General features: G+C 44.4%; 1 protein-coding gene and 1 long non-coding RNA gene across 2 annotated transcripts; both read right to left on the bottom strand.

Moving 5' to 3' along the window:
* Positions 1-10,028: 10,028 nt before the first annotated feature.
* On the bottom strand, positions 10,029-12,532 carry LOC142302536 (uncharacterized). The gene is made up of 2 exons (XR_012752958.1): positions 12,243-12,532; positions 10,029-10,342 (listed from the first exon to the last, which is right to left on the bottom strand). It is a non-coding gene; the product is annotated as an uncharacterized LOC142302536 (long non-coding RNA).
* A 5,581-nt stretch (positions 12,533-18,113) lies between these two features.
* Positions 18,114-20,750, bottom strand: LOC142302535 (E3 ubiquitin/ISG15 ligase TRIM25-like). The gene has a single exon (XM_075343631.1). The coding sequence runs from the start codon at positions 20,712-20,714 to the stop codon at positions 18,912-18,914; it is 1,803 nt and encodes a 600-aa protein (XP_075199746.1). The 5' UTR covers positions 20,715-20,750; the 3' UTR covers positions 18,114-18,911.
* Positions 20,751-23,431: the final 2,681 nt, after the last annotated feature.

Raw genomic sequence — 23,431 nt, 5'->3', positions numbered from 1 at the left:
CTTTTTTTAAATTATACAGTAAATATCACAAATCACCAAATAACATGCACATATTTGGTGTCCTTGTAATCGTAAAGACCTGAACAACACAGCAATCAGAATATTTATGGGGATCGGTTAATGGCAAAAAAAATGGTGCAATTGATTATTTTTCTCTATTAAAACGCATAAAAAATGCAACCCTGAGGCCATGTTCACACGTAGCATAAATGCTGCTTTTTTCTGCAGGTATCCGCACCACACAACGCAATAACAATTTTCTCTGATTATTGCGTGTTTGCTGCGTTTTTTATGCGTTTTCCCAGATATTTGATAAGCTTTGATTCTGTATTTAAAAATACAACTGCATTTTTTTCAGGCTCCACAAAGAATCCTATAGAAAAAAAAAAGCACCGAAAGCTCAGAGTTCAGCAGTGTTTTTAAACGCACAGGGCGGAGATTTCATGACGTCTGTTTCGGACGTGTACCACCCCAGCAGTGGTCAAACCGCTCGGATCCGGGTGCCACTCATCGTGGCTCGAGGGTCTCCGGACCCGGGGGCTCAGGGTCACGCCAAAACATGATGGGGTTATTTACAGGGGAATTAGATAGTTCGTGACGCCCCCTGTGGTGTTCGGTAATAGGGAGTACCGCCGCTGCCGTTGGGAGTAGCGGGGGTAATGGGGTGGGGCAGCCAGATGACGTTATCCTCCACGGGTAGGGAAAGGCCCCGGGGCCCTGGATGGTGGGATGGGTTGCAGGGGGAGCGCAGACTCGCTGGTAGCAGGGGTTAATCAGGTACTCACTCAGAAGGAAAGCAGACGCTGACAATGTGGTAAACCAAGTCTCTGGGTGCCGCTGCCCTCTTGGGGGAGCTTGTCCGGGTTCCGTCCCCTGCAGTACGGCCTGATGGTCTGGAGCCTGCTTGCAGGCACAGAATTTAGAAGTGTCCCAAGTGGCCCGTAAGCTTGGAGCTGTCTGGGCCTCACTCCCTACTATGGGTAGTAGAGGAGCTTGTTCTCAGGAGCTCACGCTTGGGATTTCAGTGGGCTGCTTTGGTTGGAAAGCCCTATCCCCCTCATTGCGCTAATGCCCCCGATCTCTGAGCTTCGTGGGAACAGTCCATAAAGGCCCTGTGCTCCCCAGGTTAATTGCCGGGTTGCTTGAAGCCTCTCCCCGACCTAGGATCCAGTACCCCGACGTGCTTTCGGCCCCAAACCGGGTATTGGACTGCAGTTGCCGGTCGTCCTCCTCGACTAGCCAGACACCCAGTCACTATGTCCCGCGACCGGGTCTCCAACTCCTCCGGGTCCAGACCACCGCCTGCAACCCAATCTGCTTTTTCCCCTGGGATCTCCAATTCCCTGCTTCCCCGAGCTCCTCACTGCTCGAGGGCTACCACTCAACTGATTTGTCACCACCCACCTCTCTGCCTGACCCCTAGGTGGGCGGCCCTATTCCAGCTTAGCAGCCCACTAGTGTGCCTGGCAGGGTGTGGTGCGAGGTGTGATTGGGATTTTGGATGCTGATGGAGGCAGTGCTGCAAGTTGGGAACCTAGACCCATGGGTGGGTCGAGTCCTGCACTGGGAGATAAAGAGCGTGCAGTACCCTGTGATGACCTGACTAGTACAGGGGCGTCACACGTCTCATCCACTTTGCTTGGACATTTAGTCCATGTTCACATGTAGCGTAAATGCCAGCTTTTTCTGCACATATATTCTACTGCATTTAACTGTCCAAGTAAAATGAATGTGATTTCATGAAAGACGCCGCTGAACTCTGTGGTTTTGGTGCTTTATTTTTCTCTAGTGTCTTCTATGTGTAGTTTCAAGAAACGCAAGAAAAAAAATGCAGATTTTTTTTATAAGTGCAGAAACCAAGATTTTCTGTGTTAGAAAAACACTTAAAATGTGGTTTCACATCTGCACCAACAACGCATGAAATAAAGGAGGAAAAGCATAAATAATGCAGCAAAAATGCAATAATCAGAGAAGTTTGTTATTGTGTATTGTGTAGTTTGGTGCAGACAGCGACAGAAAACAAAAAACAAAGGATTTATGCAATGTGTGACCATGGCCTTCCAGACACAAAAAAGCAACATGTCCTATAGTGAAACGACATAAAGATGAGAAAGTTCTGTCTGATACGATTATGAATGAATGAACAGTCCGGGGGATCTACTGAAAATCCCTCACTGCCAAATGGGTGTGGCTAGGGGTGTGGTCAACATTTGCCTCGTCGCACTGCGCGTCCCGCATACATTATCCCTCTTTCTGTTCTTCAAAAGTTATTACATATGACATGACAATGACACGTCCTCTTCTTTTCTTGCCTGGAGATGATATCACTCAGGACCTTCTTCCCCGTGTTGTCCACCCGTCTCCTGATGTCAGTAAACATGGCAGTGACTAGCTCGGCTTCTCCCACTGCTTTTTCTTCAGACTTTCTCCTCCTCTTCTCCGGACTTTGGACTCTTTCCTCAGGCTTCTTTCTGTTTGTGATCAGGTTCTGGAGAACAGTTCTCCGTTTCTTCTTTTTATCAGAGGCCTCATCCAGCATCTCCACCCGGTGTCCTCTGTATTCTCCGGGCAAAATGTATGACATACAGATTAAAAACATCGTCCTCATGGCAGTAATATTTCAGCACCTCTATATGGACAGAACATTTCCGGTTCTCCAGAAAAATATTTTCTTATAACTGCAACCTTAAGCCCCTTAAGCCTGTGTATAGGTCTGACACAGACACCCTACTACCCCCTCACCAAGCAGATCGCCTCTGTGCACTCACCCGTACCTGACACTTGCCCGGCCTATGACTATGGTCGTTATCACACTACACATATTTGTAGGATTCTGGTTTTAATCTTGATTAATAAATAGGAATGATCGAATACCTCAAATATTCGGCTACGCCTATATTCGACTAATAGATCGCCGCTATTCGACTATTTGCGAATATTCGATGCGCAATGTAAGTCTATGGGAAACTCGAATAGTTGGTGAATAGCAACTATTCAGGCTTCCCATAGACTTCCATTGCGCATCGAATATTCGCATAGCGGCGACCTATTCGCCGAACATTTGCGAAGCCGAATATTGCCGAATATTTGTGATATTCGATCATCCCTATTAATAAAGTATTTTGTTTTAGAGGTGTTTGATTAACTGGTCTTTAGTACATATTTCCTGTTTAGTTTAATCTTATATGGTCTTTAATGATATATTTGTGGCGCCCTGGACAAGCCAGGATGTCACAAGTACTGCAACAACACACCCCACACCCCGGTTAGGCACATCAGCCGCACACACAAATCCTTGTTGCCTCCCTCCAAGGGCTGATGTCCACACCAAGTGGGGTGGAGCCAGGCGGTTGGCCCCACCCACTGAGGAGTTCACAGTCCTGGAGGCGGGAAAGGAAGTCAGTGCAGTTAGAGAGTGAAGAAGTAGGTGGTAGTGGAGGAGCTGAAGCAGTCTGACCGTGTCCGGGTACGTGGCCCGGGCGCTTACAGCAAGGTTGTCAGACGGTGGTGACCGTCTGCAGGAGAGGCAGATTGACGCACAACCGTAAGGACCGGGGACGGGCGGTGGCCCGCCGGTACCGGATCGGGGAGCGAAGAGAAGCCAGCACCATCCGGAAGGGCCTACGGACCCCGACCAGGCTAGGAGTCGCCGTTAAACCGGTCAAATCCGTCAGCGACGGGAACCTCCGGGGTTTCCCAGCAGTAAAAGACCCGACTGAAGGCAACCGTCCAAACCGTGAGGGAGATAAAGCTACCGCCAGAGCTAGAGCTCCCAGGGCCAGAGCCTGCGGGCAAAGAGGGGCTCCCTTAGCCAACACACCGCTGGGGAACGGGTTACCGGTGGAAAGCCATCGGGGCCGAGAACATAACACCGGTGCAGGGAGAGACAGTTACCGCCAACCTACCGGGAGTGACCGTCGCAGCCGTCTGTGGGACTCGTCCATCCAGCCGTTTGTTTTACCGGAGACTCCGTGTGCGTTACAGGCTGCGCTGCCCCGCGACCCTCCACCTGGCCGAGCCCCGCAAACCACCAAACAGACAATAACTCCGGGCCCCGGGACTACCAAAATCCCCCTACCCACGGAGGGGAGAGAAACATCCCAGCTGCTCCCTGTCATCGCTCCCGGGATCCCCGTACAGAGTAGCAGTGGTGCCCCAACCTCACCACACACCGTGGGTGGCGTCACAAACCGACATCCCAAACACCAACAAATCACCCCTTTCACTCACGGGCGAGGAGCGCCGCTCGAGTCCCCGGATCCGGCCCACCGCTCGAGCCACCGAGCAGCAGCAGCGCCGGACCCGAGTGTGGTGAGCGCAGCGGCGTCCCCTCCCCGCCCGCGATATATTCATTATCGATGTTGGCTTCCAACAACCCCATAGTCCTTCATATTGTATAATGCACCCTTCATAGTCCTCCATATATTATAATGCACCCCCATATACCTCTATATGATATATTGCAACCCATAGTCCTCCATATATTATACTGCACCCCATAGACTTACATATATTAAAATGCACCCAGTTGTACTCTATATATTATCATGCATCTCATAGTCCTCCATATAGTATAATGCACCCCTCATAGTCCTCCATACTGTATAATGTACACCCCATAGTCCTCCATATATTTGAATTCACCACCATAGCCCTCCATATACTATAAGGTATCCCATAGTCCTCCATTTATTATAATGCACACCATTGTCCTCCATATATTAAAATGCGTCTCCCATACTCCTCCATATACTATAATGCACCCCATTGTCTTCCATATATTATAATGCATCCCCCATAGTCCTATTATAATGCACCCCATAGTCCTCCATATAGAATAATGCATCCCAGAATCATCCATATAGTGTGATGGCCACTAGTGTACTCATTGATTAAAAAATATATACTCACCTCCCATCATTCCCCCACTGTTCCGGTGTGTGTGATGAGCATTTTGCAGCTCTGCTTATCTCAGCACAGCGGGCGAGCAATTGTGATGTCATCATGTCCGCTGTGCTGAGACGTCATACTCTGAGGGAGAATGATGGAGGAGGGAATGTCAGCGCAGCACTCTCTCTTTCATTGTTGCTTTCGGCTGTATCAGCATCCAGGATGGTGCAGTTGACTGGTTGGGGCCTGATGCTTGGGTTGGTACTGGCACCAGGCCTCCTCGACTCACGGGCCCCATAGCGGCTGCTTGGTCTGACGCCATTGGTGGTATGCCACTGGGTGCAGCAGCAAGTGAAGGTGGTAGAATAGCCATTGAGATGCCAGGAGCTGAAAGTGTCGGATCTGTGACACATTATGTGAGTCCACTATAAACATCCATGAAGTGAGTGAAGACTGCCACACTGTGTACGGTGTGTCTGGTAACTGCAACAGAAGGAGGGTTCAGGTGGTGGCGCAAGATGGCACACCACAAATCACTAAGGAAAATCTTCCAGAGCCTCATTACTCGCATAGGAGAATTACAACTAGAGATGAGTGAACCTGTTCTATAAAAGGTTTGCTAATTTCATAAAAATTGCCGACATGTGGCATTTCGTGAATGTTAAACAGTAGGGAAGGCGCTGCCACCGGTGCTGCTAGACAGTGAGCTTAGCTAGGGGTTTAATGATAGGTAGTTGAGATAGATAGGAGAGCGATAGTGTAGAATAGGGACGAGCAGTGTAGGAAAAGCTGTGTGCTACTAATCGGCATTTAATGATAGAAATAGGGATAGGTTGTAGTCTATGCTTGCTAAACAGTTGCCAATGAAGGATCTACATAGGGATTTCTACTTATTACTGCCTGCTCCCAATTAGCCAGTCAATCACATTTCTAGGTATTGTTAGCACTGCCTGCTATCAAATTGGTAAAAAGGTCTTGGCAGTTTTCATAGCCTGCTCAACATTATGCAGTCAATCACATTTGTGCATATTGTTAATTACTGATAAAAAGAAGACAGTCTTAGCAGCATCCGCATACAAAGGAAAACTTTACCCCAAACCCATTAAAAATAAAAACAGTTAAAACAGCAGTGTAGACAGAGGTCTGCACATTTCCAGCGGAAAACCGCTCTTAATCCCGACATATCTCTACATGATAGAAGGCATTAAAAAGGTGAGATAACTCTCACAGCTAAAATTAACCCTGACATCGCCAGGGAATAAAGCTGACATGAACAAACACTAGTTGGATTCAATTGCCTAATGGAAACAAAAAAAAATGTATTTACATACAAAACAAAACCTCTTTCCATAAAAGTGTTTGTAGACAGAAATGCATTTACCTGTGTATGTGCACAATATATGTCAGCAATATATATCCATAACAATAATAAACACACGGAAAAATATAAATGCAGTACAAACGCGCAAATGTAAAAAGCGCATCTAATTCAATGAATCCAAAAATCCACAAAGCTCAAATAACTAAAAACCAAAAAGTCCATGAACGGTTTATAATAGTGGATAAACCCATTCGAAGCCATGGACAAAACATTGGGCAATAATCTTCAATAACATCAGATGATAAATTAGTGGCCAAATTTTAGTCCAGGAAAGCTCATAGTCAAAGTGTCTTCAGTATCATTAGGTAGGTACTATACTAGGTAAGTCAGGAGTCCTCCTTCCGTCAGCAGGTTCCTCTCAGGCTGTCCACCTGTCTCATGATGTTAATCGCCTTCTCCAGATTCTGGATTTTCTCATCAGTCTTCTTTCTCTTTGTGATCAGTTTCTGGAGAACATTTCTCAGTTTCCTCCTCTTCTTCTCAGAGGGCTCATCCAGCGTCTCCACCCGGTGTCCCCCATGTTCTCCGGCCAAATAGCAGGACACACACATACAGACAGCATCCTCAATGCAATAATATTTCAGCATCTCTTTATGGACAGAACATTTCTGGTTCTCCAGAAAAGTGCTGGGATCAGTCAGGACGTGTTCTGCTGCCTTACTGTGAACGCTCAGGTGATTATCACACAGAGACGTCCAGCAGTGTAAACAGGATCTAACAGCCGGTACAGGAGATACACAGTAACTGCAGCGGATCCTGGTGATCTCCTCCTGATGTGGCTGACGAGACCGGAGATTCTCCACTATGTTACACAGATTTATGTTCCTCTTCAGTGTCGGCCGCTCCGGAAACTCTTCTCTACATTCAGGGCAGGTGTAAACTCCAGACCTGTCCCGTGTATTCAGTGTCTGATGAATACAGGTCCGGCAGAAGTTGTGTCCACATCCCAGGGTTACGGGTTCTGTAAACAGGGTCAGACAGATGGAACATTCCAGCACTTTTCTTAAACCAACAGACGCCATAGTTTACAGCAGATGGACGAAATGAAAGGGAAAGTCTGTAATTCTCTGAAAAGACAAATATCAGAAAAGAATGGGTGTCATTAACTTGTATCAAAGAAAACAGGTTTTGCACCGTGTTAGCCAGTGGAAAAAAAGATTGATCGCTCTTTCGAGACTTCTTAGGTCTCTTCATCAGACATGGTATAACAAATTATCTAAAGAAACACAAATATATCCACACACAGAGCAGAGGCGGTATAATAAATGGACATTTAAATAAACCAACACTGAGAATAGAGAGAATCCTTAATTAGCTTAATTAGTGGTGTGAAGGTTTTATTGTCCCAATATCTATGTAAGATTATTGACCTGGTGCCCTAGGCATCTCTGGAGCAGATTGCTCAGATTTCGTAGTCAGATCTAACTAGAGATGAGCGATCCTGCCAAGGATTGGATTGGTTCAGGTTTACCGAGCCCATCTGAGATCGCCGATTGGATCGTCAACCCTAGCCAATCCGATCGTCGATCCTAGCTGAACCAATTAAATTCAACGGGAGGCAAAAGTGATGTGTTGTAAAAATGGTGTAGGGGGAACATAAAAAATTGGGTTCCCTAGCTAATGTATTATTTCGTTTGTGAACCCGACCCCACCCATACCTAGTGCCGGTCCACATAATACATATATAGCCTGGGTCTCAGCTTCCCATACACGGTAAGTTTTTTAACTGCATGAGAGGACACACATTAGCTAGGGACCCCAAAGTAAGAGAATACCGTGACAGGGTTTTGGGGCTCTTTTGCATTGATCAATTCAATAGCTAAATTTCTCTTTATTCATATGTTCATGGCAGTTATGCAGATTACATTGTCCCATTTTCATTTTCACATATAGCTATTGTATTTTTCATGCCAGTATTCACACAGCAGTTTCTGCTTTACATGTATCCCCCCTTACATAGTCATGAGCCAGGTAAAGCGCCGGTATTGTTGTATCTAATGCATGCGATAATTCTGGGTGGCTGTGGGCTGCTATTTTTAGGCTGGAGGGGTCCAATAACCATGTGCCTCCCCAGGCTGAGAATAACAGCCCCCAGCTAGCTGGTTTATCTTGGCTGGGTATCAAAAGTGTTTTGTTTTTTCAGAGAGACACAGACAGATAGAGATGGACAGAGAGACAGAGACAAACAGACAGGGACAAACAGATAGAGATATACAGATAGACACAGAGAGAGATACAGACAGACAGAGACAGATACACAGACAGAGAGACAGAGAAAGAAAGACACAGACAGATGGAGAGTAAGAAACAGACACAGAGAGAGACAGACAGAGAGAGACAAGAGACAGGTAGACAGAGAAAGACAGAGACAGTTAGAGAGACAGATAGACAGAGACAAACAGACAGAGAAAGACAGAGACAGACAGAGATAGACAGAGACAGAGACAGAGATAGACAGAGAGACACAGACAGAGAGACAGATAGAGACATACTGACAGACACACAGTGAGACAAAAACAGACAGAGACACAGAGACGGACAGAAAGAGGGAGAGACAGAGACACAGACAGACAGAGCGATAGAGATAGACAGATGCAGACAGATAGACAGAGACAGACAGAGAGACAGACAAGAGCTAGACAGACAAAGACAGAGACACAGACAGACATAGAGACAGAGAGAGAGAGACAGACAGAGAGACATACAGACAGAGACAAAGAAAGACAGAGGCGGAGAGACAGAGACAGATAAACAAAGAGAGGGAACGACAGACAGACAGAGAGTGAGACAGACAGACAGAAAAAGAGAGATACAGAAACAGACAGACAGAGACAGACGGCCACAAACAGAGAGAAAGACAGGGAGAGTGGGAGAGAGACAGAGAGACACTTAGTTACTATTCCGGCCAACGCCGGGTGCTACAGCTCGTCCTTTCATATGTTTATAAAGGCTTAATATGAATTTGCATTTCTCAAGGCGACCTATGGTGGATGATCAACAAAAGTGCATGTTAGCCATTGAATATAGAAAACTGCTCTCATCAGGAGACGTCAGGGCAGTTGTAGGTAGAACGATGTAATGTGAAATATTCACCAAAATAAACAATTGCATCTTCCCCTCTATTTAGTTTTGCATCTTCTAAAGCATTAGCTCCTCTTATGTCTCTTCCTCCCATAACTCTCTTTATTCTTTCATTCTGTCACTAGCGTCTCCCCCGTTAGATTCCGGATCCGCGGACGATCCTTTGTGAGATCCTACAGAGGCTGCAACTTTTCACAAAGTAAGACGCACGCAGCTCTATTACCGAGATTGTACTGTGTCACTAAAGCCTCTAGATCCTCACACTCACCAATAATAATAGCTATATACTATACACTGACTGCCCGCTCAATCTTGTCCACTTGACCTCTTAATTGCGCTTTCTCTCTATACATTCCAATTCCTTTTCCTCTGTAATTCCCTTCATTTTTAACAACATACACAAAATATTTGCTAACTTCCCTTTCTTTTCCACTATTGAAGCATAAGGCGACTTCCCCTAAACATGAGATTTAGAATATAATCTCTACGTCACTTTCTTCTCTGGTTTTACCCTTTAGATCTTATGAGAGCTTCAATCAGCAGGCGCTCCCCTAACTTTACCGCCAATAATTTAACAAACAAATAAACATTAAACAAATAGACAATCAGGCTTGAGCGTAACAAAGCATAAAATATAATGCAGGTATAAACTCTAATTAAAGGGTCTTATTCTTACCGATTAATCGCGTCCGCTCACTGATGTAGTTCTGGCTTCTGGGTAGGATGTTGTTGTTTTCCAGGATCCACCGGGGCCAGGTGTTGGTGGTATTTTCCCAAGAGATATAGAGAGAGGCCAATTTGTCCCTCAGTATATACCAAAAGGACCCTCAATCACTCCCACGTAAAGCCCACGACTCCACCCTCGCTCCGGTGTCTTCTGTGGTACAATGTCCAATCATTTTCCGCTCATCTTCGTCTTGCAGATGACATTCTTGTGCTTCCGGTTAAAATCCTTGTGACAAAAAGATCCTGAGATATAAATGCAGGGGCCTAGAAGTCAAGATCAATGGTTTGTATTCCAATTACACAAGGGTCTGTTCCTCAATATACATCTGAATAGCCACAAATAGGATTTCCAAGTCCTGGACAATGGTTTATACATTTCAATAGGCCACAAACGGGACAATCTATGCAGGAACACCACAGGAGCTGAGGATCTTCCAGGAGTATTCACTGTCTTATAGGGTAACATACTAGCCTATATATTTGGACATTATCCATACATCTTTTCCCTAAAGGGTATGTGTTCTACTTATAGCAATATCATTAATTCCATTTTCTAAATATGATACCATTTTAATGCATCTAATGGCCGATCTTTATGTGAATGTTTATCATTTACCATATCATTGTCATTGAAATCATTTGTAATTATTCACTGATTTAGTATGCTCACCTCGATGGGAGACATTACCTTGAGAAATACAAAAATTTGTTTCCTGAGGCGTTTGCTTTAACATATTTTCTATGAGATTAATATTGACCACGGTATGTCCTATTTAATATATTGACTACTAACATATAATAAGGATTATTAATAGGGATGATCGAATATCTCAAATATTCGGCTTTGCGAATATTTTCCGAATAGGTCGCCGCTATGCGAATATTCGATGCGCAATGTAAGTCTATGGGAAGCCCGAATAGTTCCGAATAGTTGTTATTCGGGTTTCCCATAGACTTACATTGCGCATCGAATATTCTCGAATAGTCGAATAGCGGAGATCTATTCGGAAAATATTCGTGAAGCCGAATATTTGATATATGCGATCATCCCTAGTCATTAACCCTTCACGAGTATGACTGTATTACTTTTATTATCTATAACCCTATGCACATAGCACAGTGAGTATGTTTTATTTCTTCTCTTATTTCTATGTGACATACTAACATTCAACATATGGAGATGTTTTTCCATCTTGAATACTATTGCAAGTGTCAGAAGCTTCCCTGGTGACTCACATACCTCATTTCATTTGAAAGGTATACAAAGGATTGGTACTTTATTACTATTACTATTCCACGTCCATTACTTCTTGGTTCACACTAACATTACTATCATTTTTTGCATAGAAAATCATATATTTTGACGTTGTGATACTGAAATTCCAATAGCCACCTGAGCTCACACATGTACACCTTTTTCAACCCCTGGCTATCCTCTACCTTATGTACATAGCCTTTTGAGCAGGTGATTCCTTTTGCCTTTAAAGTTTAAATATTTCTCTTTTATCACCCTAGATTTATCAACAAGTAATTCATTAAGGCATTCGTTAATATGTTTTGTGCACAAAGAAGAATCATTAGATAGTGCACATAGGTATGTTTTACTTATGTTTGTTCCTTCGTTCTCTTCAATAAACTTGTTCATGTCTCAACAGATCTCACTTGACATTTGGAGGAGATGCGTTTAAGGTAAGATTGGTCATACGTGAGGCTGATTATTGTGCGCATTTATGATAAATATGCACTGTAACATCATGTATGTCGACTATGCAGATGGAATACTGCATTTATGTTTGATTTTGTTTTGTTCCACTATATGATTTGTTATGTCACAATTGTGATTCATTTTTCTGTATTCTTTTTTCTGTACCTTTGTAAACAGACCCCTGGTCCTTGAAAAAGACCCTGTTACATTGGGCAGAATTGTTGGACTATGTTAGGACTATGTTTTCATGCTTTTGATACAAGTGTTGAACAATTTGTTTTGAAGCATCACTACGAACTCTTCTACAATTTTCTTTTGAGTGTGCCGGAGTTATTTTTGCATATTGAGCATCTTCCCGGAGGCTGAAGCCGCAAGGTTCAATTCACATGAAGACGTGACCTTTATTGTGTTTATAGAACAAAGGTGAAATAATCACAGATCACACAATGGCAGGCCTACCCCACAGGTTATTGCAGCTCCTCACTGTACATGGTCGCAGGTGATCGTGTCAAGGGGCACGGAACTGCCGAGCAGGGCAGCCGGCGGCCTTGAGCCATCTCCGGGCAGGGGCCAGGGCATGACGGGGTACGTGGACCCTAGGCCAGGAAGTAGCTTCACGCATCCTGGTAATTTACCCGACGAGGGCGAAGACTTCACGATTCGTCCTCCATCCGCTCCAAAATCAGGGTACTAGCGCAACGAGGTGGATAGGACTTTCCCAATGTACAGTCCAGAAAATCCCAAGCATGAACCCTAAATAGGAGAGAAAAGGCGCAATAGGGTCTTACCCGATATATTGGGCAAAATCATATAGAAGTGGTGCACTCACCTGATCGGGTTGTGCCAGTCACAACTCCTTTAACAGCAAAGCGTGAGCGCCTGAGCGGTCCAGCAGCAGCCCTGTTGCACAAGTGAAACGTCAAAAGGGAAAAAACTGGAGAAAAAACAGTTTTTTTGCCGTGCTTAGAGACCACAGACATTGATGTCAAAACAGATGATTCTGGCGCTGGGGCGGTACATTAGCTGAGGACGGCCACTGGTGTGGGCTGTGCACTCATAGTGGCTGTGGTTGCCGTAGATGGCAGGACTGGGTCACCCAAATGACTGCGGAGGCAAAAGAGTGACAGCCAGGAGGCCTGTAGCTATGGAAGGAGGCCCCAAGAGAACGGGACTTTTGGTACCAGCTAGCGGCTGCCGAAGACTGGTCCTTCCCACTTCAGGAGACGGTCATGGCGACAACCCCCAGACAGACTTGCAGCCGAGGGGAGAGGACCCGACAGCTGCAGGCATCGTAGGCGACAAGTGAGCTAGGAGAGAGAGGTGCCGAAACAGGAGGTGTGCCCGTATCCTGGTTGCTACTGACCGCATTGGCCGTGAGTGAGCCCCCTGTTAAAAGGCCCATACCCTGACACACTGTGGCTAAAAAGTCCCTAGCCTAGCATCCCGCGGGAGTTAAATGTGTGGCCCGGGTCATTGAGGGGAAGAAGAAATGGGAGGCACTGCGGCATGAATGGTCCTTGCAGAAGGACAGTCCCTCCGGCAACGCTGACCCTGCGGACTTGCCACCCTAGCAAGAGGATGGATGGCAGCTTCCCCAGCACTATGTTGAAGTAATAGGTCGGGACTCCGGAGGCGGTGGATCCCTCGGCAGAGGTGAACGTTGCCCAGGGAACCCACTTGATATGTCAAAGTGGCTGAGTTCAAAGCCACCTTGGTATGAGATCAATGGTTGTGTCCGGTTGTGTGAAGGTGACTCAAAATCATCTCCATACTGCCCCCTATTTGTGTTTCTTGCACCGACACATACGGGACTGTTCCACATTCCATGAGGCGTGGGTCACAAGACTTGTCTCTACTAGGTTGGCCCTGAGTGGGATAGGTTTTTGTGATTGTTTCCCCCTCCCCCAGTTGTTTTGCACGTTATGACCCCTCTGCCGGGTAGCAGAACTGAGGGTGGTGAAGCAGTTACTCGCCCTCTGCAATGGACTTTGTCCCTGCTCAAGGACATATGGCCGTATCACCCCATAGACATTGCACCTCTGCCCCATGGACTCCACTCCTACCCGATGCTCCTGGGCAATGTAGTACAACATGCGTCAACATAAACAATGGTCCAATAGTACAGGGACACTCTCATTACCCAAAATCAATATCAATGGAAAAAATCTACATATTTTTTTCCCAAAAGGAGTACAAAAGTCCAGAAAAATACATTTATAAATTTTTATTGAGAAAAAAATCAAACCACACACATATATATAAAAGAGATGAATGCAGCAAAAAAATCAAGGACATAGCAGCATCATAATATTGCACATAATAATATCCAAAATAGGACATAAAAGTGACCTGTGCATCAATATATCATCACCTAATTTGTTTATAATAAATAGTTATTCTGAACCATAAGGAAAAAAGTGTCTGAGTGCATCAAATTGCACATACTCCTTATGTAACAAAACAGTAATGTTATACTGATACTATATGGACCACAATAGATGTAAATGTGCACGATTAGTCACCATACATAAATTATGTGCTACCACCCCGTGGCTAGAAGAGCTGTGACTGCAGTACCGATCTCATTCAATAAAAAAGAAAAAAGTTCAGCTGTTCACCGCTGTCTGTCCAGCCCCAGCGCACAGAAGGCTTGGCTGCCAATTGCTTAATAAAGGAAAAAAGAAGAAGTCCAGCGCAGTCCTCAGCGTGTATGTAGGTTTAAAAATAGTAGACGTTTATTCATATAAATCCATTAAAAATTGTAGAATACAAAGCGGTCAGCAGGATATAAAGAGGTTTACAGGGACCCCATTGAACTACACGTTTCGACACATAGTCTTAAGCGGGCTTTACACGCTACGACATCGCTAATGCGGAGTCGTTGGGGTCACGGAATTCGTGACGCACATCCGGCCGCATTAGCGATGCCGTTGCGTGTGACATCGATTAGCGATTTTGCATCGTTGCAAAACAGTGAAAAATCGCTAATCGGCGACACGGGGGTCCATTCCCAATTATCGTTACTTCAGCAGTAACGAGGTTGTTCCTCGTTCCTGCGGCAGCACACATCGCTGCGTGTGACGCCGCAGGAGCGAGGAAGCTCCCCTTACCTGCCTCCCGGCCGCTATGCGGAAGGAAGGAGGTGGGCGGGATGTTACGTCCCGCTCATCTCCGCCCCTCCGCTGCGATTGGGCGGCGGTTCAGTGACGTTTCAGTGACGTCGCTGTGACGCCGCATGGACCGCCCCCTTAGAAAGGAGGCGGTTCGCCCGTCACAGCGACGTCGCCGGACAGGTAAGTATGTGTGACGGCTGTGGGCGATGTTGTGCGGCACGGGCAGCGATATGCCCGTGTCGCGCAACAGATGGGGGCGGGTACCCACACTAGCGATATCGGGACCGATATCGCAGTGTGTAAAGTAGCCTTTAGTCATGTTCAAATGAGGAAAGAGTGTCGGTTTCCTAAATGGTGTGGCTCACACCCACCCTAATTGCATACACATGTCGATTTTTTTACATGGATTCCCAGTAAATAGTTGCATGGGGAATAGTTGCAATGCGGGTATATAAAGAGATGGAGGATGGGGGGGAGGTGGGGAGGGGGGAGAGAAACAGAAAAGAATAGGAAGAGATGGGAGACGAGGGGGAGGGAGGGGAAAACGGGAGGAGAGAGAGGGGAAAAGGAAGAGGGGGGGGGGTGTGTGGGAATAGAAATGAATACGTGAATTAAAATAGGTGAAAATAGAATTACATGGTAACAAACATGTATATTCTTAAAGCCTGCGGATGCACAAATATTGTATCCTAGTAAATATAGTATAATATATGCAAAAGTGTTTTTAGGAAATTGTTGTCATATCAATATTATTATTACAGATATAAATTATATATTTGTAATATGTACATCCGCAATTCTGATCCATATTCACATGTTAATTGTATACAGATAAATGTCAATAATAGAAGATTAAATATTATCATGCAAAATTTGTTGTAAAATATTAATTTGTAAATAGTGATGCCAGAGAAGGATATATGTAACAGAACAAATAAATATTTAGTTCTAGATGACATCTCTTTATATACCCGCATTGCAACTATTCACACCATTTAGGAAACCGACACTCTTTCCTCATTTGAACATGACTAAGACTATGTGTCGAAACGCGTAGTTCGATGGGGTCCCTGTAAACCTCTTTATATCCTGCTCACCGCTTTGTATTCTACCATTTTTAATGGATTTATATGAATAAACGTCTACTATTTTTAAACCTACACTCTGAGCACTGCGCTGGATCTCATTCAATAGGTGGATCTTATTACAAAGTGAACTGCAATAACAACGTGCAATACATTGATCCACCATATGCCGTCCAACACATACTGTCAGCCTTGGCAAACCACAAGACAAACCTGTAGAAGCCGGGTAGCGAAAGGTACGTCGGGGAAAGGACGGCGGCAGCACTTTGACATACTTACACCCAGGTAACTGTTTGGCTTAGAGTTGCAGTCTCCATATCTATGTGATCCTCTTGTGGTTTGCCGAGGCTGACAGCATGTGTTGGACCGCATATGATGGATCAATGTATTGCACGTTGTTATTGCAGTTCACTTTGTAATAAGATCCACCTATTGAATGAGATCGGTACTGCAGTCACAGCTCTTCTAGCCACTGGGTGGTAGCACATAATTTATTTAAGGTGACTAATCGTGCACATTTACATCTATTGTGGTCCGTATATTATCAGTATAACATTCCTGTTTTGTTACATAAGGAGTATGTGCAATTTGATGCACTCAGACACTTTTTTCCTTATGGTTCAGAATAACTATTTATTATAAACATATTAGGTGATGATATATTGATGCACAGGTCACTTTTATGTCCTATTTTGGATATTATTATGTGCAATATTATGATGCTGCTATGTCCTTTATATTTTGCTGCATTCATCTCTTTTATATATATGTGTGGTTTGAGTTTTGTCTCAATAAAAAATTATAAATTTATTATTCTGGACTTTTGTACTGCTTTTGGGAAAAAAATATATTGATTTTTACCATTGATATTAATGTAGTACAACAGTAGACTGGCAACCGCAGAGAGGGAAGGGAAAGGAAGGAATGCCGGCCCATGGAGAGTGGGTCCATGAGTAGGCAGAGCATGGACAATGCTGCCTATGGCAGAAAAGAACTGTTGCCTACTGGTGATGGCTTGTTTGAAAGGTGTACTCTCGTTCGGTACCCACATGAAAAATTCTGACCTGTGGCCATAACGCATGTGGACTCTAAAGTAACAGTTTTTATTCAATCAGAATTCTACATATGTGAAAATGAAAGTTTTATGGTCGGGAACGACCATATTTAAGTGAGTTAGGTGTGTAGAAGGTGGACTTGCCCCTGTACTGATTTTGCTATGTATTTGTATTGTATGTGTTAATATGTAATGCTGCTAGTTAGGTCCAGATGCAGTAGTGTGGGACTGTTGCCCCATGTGTCAACTAGTGGTTGGCTGGGATAACAGCAGAGTGGAAAAGAAAGGGTTAAGGGGGAATTAACAGATGTGGGAAGGAAAAGAGTAGGAAGGTCTTGAGAGAGGACAGTAGAGTATAGAGTTCAAGTGAGAGAAGATGTGGCCTTGGTGCTAGGGCTGGTGAGGGAACCCTGAGCTTACCGTAAAAGGTCTGGAGCCTACGGCTCACTCCTGCAGGCTTAAAGAGTCATCCGGCTAGAGAGCCATTGGGATCCAGCTTCGGACACAGGTGTGAGGAAGAGGTGGAAAGGAGACACAGACCCCGGAGCTTGAGGATGAGGTCCAACATAGCTCCAGGGAGAACAGGTCGAGGAGCAGTACCCCACACTGAGCAAAAGAAAGTGAAAGAAGGTCATGACTGTCATATTGGTGTGAAGGAGAAAAGTGAATGATCCTGGTTGGCCCAGTGAACTCCAGTGTTGCCTGTGCCATTAGCTTTCTATGACGACCACTGTCAGGGGGTGATGGACACCGGCTTGAAGAAATCATTAAATGTCATGCACCCAACCACAAGTCACATCCGCTCACGGAGTCTCCTTGGCGAAGGAGTGTGAGCGTGAATTCCCCGACATCCACCTCCTTTACAAGAAAGAAGCAGCACCTGTAAGCTAGACTGCACCTAAAAAATAATGATTTTACGTGTGACAGATATTAGACATATTGATGGGAATGCCTCTAGAGGTTATACACACTGGAGAGGATATAAAGTGATCATTGGGAACAGGGAGGTTTTGTTGTAGAAAATCCAGAAAAGATGGTGATTTGAATAAAATGAAAATTTATTTAGAATAAAGGCACAATTAAGAGATAAAATATAAAAATCACATACGAGAGCCCTATGAATACGAGAGACGGATCTGCCCTGGTGCAGTATTTAAATGGAAACTCTGGCTCTGCGCACCCTCAGACCAAAGAGGGTTTAACATCAGTAATCTCTCTCTCTCTCGTCCCCGGATCCCACTCCCCATTGACATATTTAGGTCCGGACTCCGGATCGGATCCGGACTTCTTTATCAACCCGCCACTGATCCGCCGGACCCGGATAATTAAATTCATAAGCAAAACGTGAACAATTATTTGTTTTCAAGGATAATTCTGTCGTAAGAGGCTTTGAGGGCGTCTTGTTTCTGTGACTACGTCTTATCTGCTGTATAGATCAGAATCTTAAACAATTACAATATCTGCAGGATCAGCATTGATTTAATGTAGCTGAAACAAAACGTGATTTTATAAAGCTGCTATATAGCTGACATGTCAGAAGTAATGGAACATAGTGCAATTTATGGATTATATTTAGCTGTAATGATTATTTTCTTTATCTTTTTTTTTATTTCAGTGTTCAGCCTTTAACTGAATCACAATAGCAGATAACCAAGGACAATAAAGCGTAAACTGTACAGCATGTAATAGAGAAGACGGCGGATGGACTGCCCCTTTAAATTTTAAATTTACAAAAAAAAACAAATTAAAAATTATAAGAGTCACCTGGAACAAAACAGTTATCAGCTGTAGCCACACCCACTGATGCCTGCAGCTTATTGGCCGAATGTTCACCAATCAGATTTTTATTTCTGTGATGTCACTGGGCAGATTTCATCTATGTTGACGACTCCTCACAGCGGCTCCCACCTGAAATACTTAAATAACCAGTCCATACACATAACGCAGCATGAAGGGGCTCGGAGAAGGCGGCAGTGAAGGTGTGTAAGTGTCTGATGGGGTCACACAGCTCATAAAAGGACAGCTGCCCGGCCTCATAATCCAGACAGATCCTGACTCCATCACTGGAGATCTGGTGAGGTAACGGGATCACTTTACTGTCATGTATCACTGAACAAAGATTATTGTGCACCCCATATAAACACCAGGACTTGTTATTATTTCCAATGCCTGACTGAGGCCCCCTCCTGGCTATACTGGGGTAACACATCCCCACCCTCCACTCACATGGTCCTTCAAATATAAGCCATGATACTGATGGACTGCTTTTCTCCACATCCCAGTAATGTCGTCCTGAGGTAAATCCCCTCCTGCTCATCACCTGAGGATGATACTGGAATCTTTTTGCGGTTTCTGGACGATTCTGCTTTTCATCGGCCCAGGTGACAGTTTTCAGGTTATCGGCTATAAGAAGATTATTATGAACTGTGTTTACATCCAGTAATATGTCTGCAGGATCCTGTACAAAGAAGGTCACATTTATATCTCTTATCATAGCAGATAGTGTGTGTGATATGTGTGAGATCAGCTCCGCACCCCGATCACCTCCATCATGTCCCCCTGTGACCTCATCACCTCCATCGTGTCCTCCTGTGTCCTCATCACCTCCATCATGTCCCCCAGTGTCCTCATCACCTCCATCATGTCCCCCTGTGTCCTCATCACCTCCATCATGTCCTCCTGTGTCCTCATCACCTCCATCATGTCCTCCTGTGTCCTCATCACCTCCATCATGTCCTCCTGTGGCCTCATCACCTCCATCCTCCTCAGGATCACACAAGGTTCCCGTGTCAGTTTCCTGTAAGAAGGTCAGCGGATCAGACATGTAACACAGCTCCTCCATGTGCTTAATCTTCCTGGACATCTCGTCCTTCTTTCTTTCCAACTGACGAATCACAGAGGACAATGACATTGATGTGTCCTCTTTCCGTCTGGAGATCTCACTCAGGACCTTCTTCTCCAGGTCGTCCACCCGTCTCCTAATGTCAATAAACATGGCAGTGACTCCCTCAGCTTCTCCAACTGCTTTTTCTTGAGACTTTCTCTTCCCTGTCTCCAGACTTTGGATTCTTTCCTCAGTTTTCTTTCTCATTGTGATCACTTTCTGGAGAATATTTCTCAGTTTCATCTTCTTCTTCTCAGACGCCTCATCCAGCATCTCCACTCGGTGTCCTCGGTGTTCTCCGGCCAAACTGCAGGACACACAGATACAAGAAGCGTCCTCAGTGCAGTAATATTCCAGGATCTTCTTATGGACAGAACATTTCCTTTTCTCCAGAGAAGTGCTGGGATCAGTTAGGACGTGTTCTGATCCTTTGCTGTGAACTCTCAGGTGTTTATCACACAGAGAAGCCTCACAGTGTAGACAGGATCTAACAGCAGGTGCAGGAGTGTCCACACAGTAAGTGCAGCGGATCCCGGTGATCTCCTGATGTGGCTGAGTAGACCGGAAATTCTCCACTACGTTATGTAATGTTACATTTCTCTTCAGTCGAGGCCGCTTAAGAAACTCTTCTCTACATTCAGGACAGGTGTAAACTCCAGACCCGTCCTCTGTATTCAGCGTCTGATCAATACATTCACGGCAGAAGTTGTGTCCACATCCCAGGGTTACAGGATCTGTAAACAGGTTCAGACAGACGGAACATTCCAGCTCTTTTCTTAAACCAGCAGACGCCATAGTTGACAGCAGATGGAAGAAATGAAAGTGAAAGTCTGTATATCTCAGAATAGAAAAATCTCAGAAAAGAATGGGCGTGATTAACATGCATCAAAGAAAATAAGGGAGGATCTTTGAATATTGTTTTTAACCGGTCATGCTTGTGTAGAACATAGTGAAGTTTCTTAGCCGTTTTTCTCAGTACCTCAAGCTGCGGATTGTAACTGGCGTCTAGGGATCCTTGTGGCTCTAATGATCTGATCATCAATGGAGATGCTTTCCAAGATTCATAAGCAGGTTACTCAGGGAGGACAATCTTCTCAGGGGTGGGAACACTCACAAAAAAAAATGTCAGGGTGGGTATAAAATGTCCTTAAGCCACTGGTACGGAAGAAAGACAGTTGGATACAGGATACCATGGACCTTTTAAAAAAAAGCTATCTACAATAGGTGCCCTACCCAAGAGTACCATCTTAGCCACCATGGATGTGGAATCCCTATACTCCAACATCCCACATGAAGATGGACTAACCGCCTGCCGATTGTTTCTTGAAGCTAATGGGATAATTTCCAAGTCTGCATTAAGACCAGGGCTGTGGCGTCGGTAAGCCAAACCTTCGACTCCGACTCCTCAATTTCCCTTGCACCGACTCCGACATATATTGCTTATAGTTAGGTGAAAAATGTATTATAGTACATGAACATGTGTATGTGAACATCAGACATTTAATAATTTTTATGATACAATAATCAAGATATTTGGATAGAACATAAAATATATTTATTGGATACAACTTTAGAACACAAAAAACTGTAATAAATTGTAAATATGTAATACACTATGTATTATACAGTAGATTGCATATATATCTTGTGTGTATGTGTGTGTATATATATATATATATATATATATATATATATTGTATTACATATTTACAATTTATTAGTTTTTTGTGTACTAAAGTTGTATTCCAATAAATATATTTTATGTTCTATCTAAATATCTTGATTATTGTATCATAAAAATGATTAAATGTCTGATGTTCACATTATTATTATTATTATTAATTTATAGAGCACTATTAATTCCATGGGGCTGTACATGAGAAGGGGGTTACATACAGAATACATATACAAGTTACAGTAGACAGACTGGTACAGAGGGAAGAGGGCCCTGCCCTTGCGGGCTTATATTCTATAGGATTTTGGGGAGGAGACAGTAGGTGGGGTGTAGGTCGGGCGGCAGCTCCGCACGGTGGTCGGGCGGCAGCTCCGCACGGTGGTCGGGCGGCAGCTCCGCACGGTGGTGAAGCAGTACATTGTACTACAATAAATTTTTCACTTACATATAAACATTATACTAAATGTTACTATTTAGTATGTTTTTGTTGAAAACTGTTTTTTGCCACTTACATAGTGCATTACATAGTGTTATATATACAGTATATATTGTGTGTTATATATAACACTATGTAATACACTATGTAAGTGGCAAAAAACAGTTTTCAACAAAAGCATACTAAATAACATTTGTGGGGTCCATGAATTTGTTGTAAAAAATAGAATTGCCTCCATCAGATCCTCCTTTGCAGATGACCTCAAATCTGACCTAATAATGTTAAGGCTGGAGAACAACCTCTCTACAGTAACTTGGGTTGGAGGCAAAGCCGTAACCACATGGGCAACATCCAGTGGCGTAACTAGACTTTGATGGGCCCTGTTGCAAAATTTGGAACGGGGCCCCCCTCCATGTACACCGACACTTAGGGTACGGGATAATGATGCTGACATTTGGCTTTTACTCACAGCACCCAGGTTTCCCATGATCTAAAATCCCTCTATCAGCACCCAGCTTTCCCATGATCTGATATCCATCTTGTCCTCGGCACCCAGCTTTCCCATGCTCTGTCATACATCTTTCCCTCAGCACCCAGCTTTCCCATATCAGAGCATGGGAAAGCTGGGTGCTGAGAGATGTATAGCAGAGCATGGGAAAGCTGGGTGCTGAGAGAAGATGTATAGCAGAGCATGGGAAAGCTGGGTGCTGAGAGAAGATGTATAGCAGAGCATGGGAAAGCTGGGTGCTGAGAGATGTATAGCAGAGCATGGGAAAGCTGGGTACTGAGGGACAGAGCCTTTTTCCCTCAGCACAAAACATTACCATCCCATACTTGTATCTTTGTCCCCCCTCGTATATAGTTCTCCAAATACTATAATGGCCTCCACATAGCCTTCCATATAGTATAAAGGGTCCCACATAACCCTTCATATATTAGAATGCACTTCCATAGTACTCCATGTATTATAATGCATTTCCCATAGTTCTCCATATATTATACCGCACCACATAGTCCTCCATGTTTTATAATGCACCCCCACAGACCATGTGTAAGGTAGCCTCCATAGTCCTCCATATATTATAATGTAGCCCCCATAGTCCTATATGTATTATAATGCAGCCCCATGAATCATCATATTCTATTATGCAGCCCCATACTCCTCCATGTATAATGCACCCCTATAGTCCATGTATAAGATGTCCTTCATGTTTATTATGCAGTCCCATAGACCTCCATGTATCATGCAGCCAGCCCCCCAGGCCTCCATGTGTCATGCAGCCAGCCCCACCAGGTGTCATGCAGCCAGCCCCCCAGGGCCTCTATGTGTCATGCAGCCAGCCCCATCAGGGCCTCCATGTGTCATGCAGCCAGACCCACCAGTGCCTCCATGTGTCATGC

This window comes from Anomaloglossus baeobatrachus, chromosome 4 (assembly GCF_048569485.1).
Source record: "Anomaloglossus baeobatrachus isolate aAnoBae1 chromosome 4, aAnoBae1.hap1, whole genome shotgun sequence".
Lineage (NCBI taxonomy): Eukaryota > Metazoa > Chordata > Amphibia > Anura > Aromobatidae > Anomaloglossus > Anomaloglossus baeobatrachus.
Note: the sequence above shows the minus strand (reverse complement) of the source record. Positions and strands in the feature narration are given on the sequence as shown.

Coding starts and splice junctions, on each gene's coding strand:
- LOC142302535 (XM_075343631.1), bottom strand. CDS start 20,714: ATGGCGTCTGCTGGTTTAAGAAAAGAGCTGGAATGTTCCGTCTGTCTG.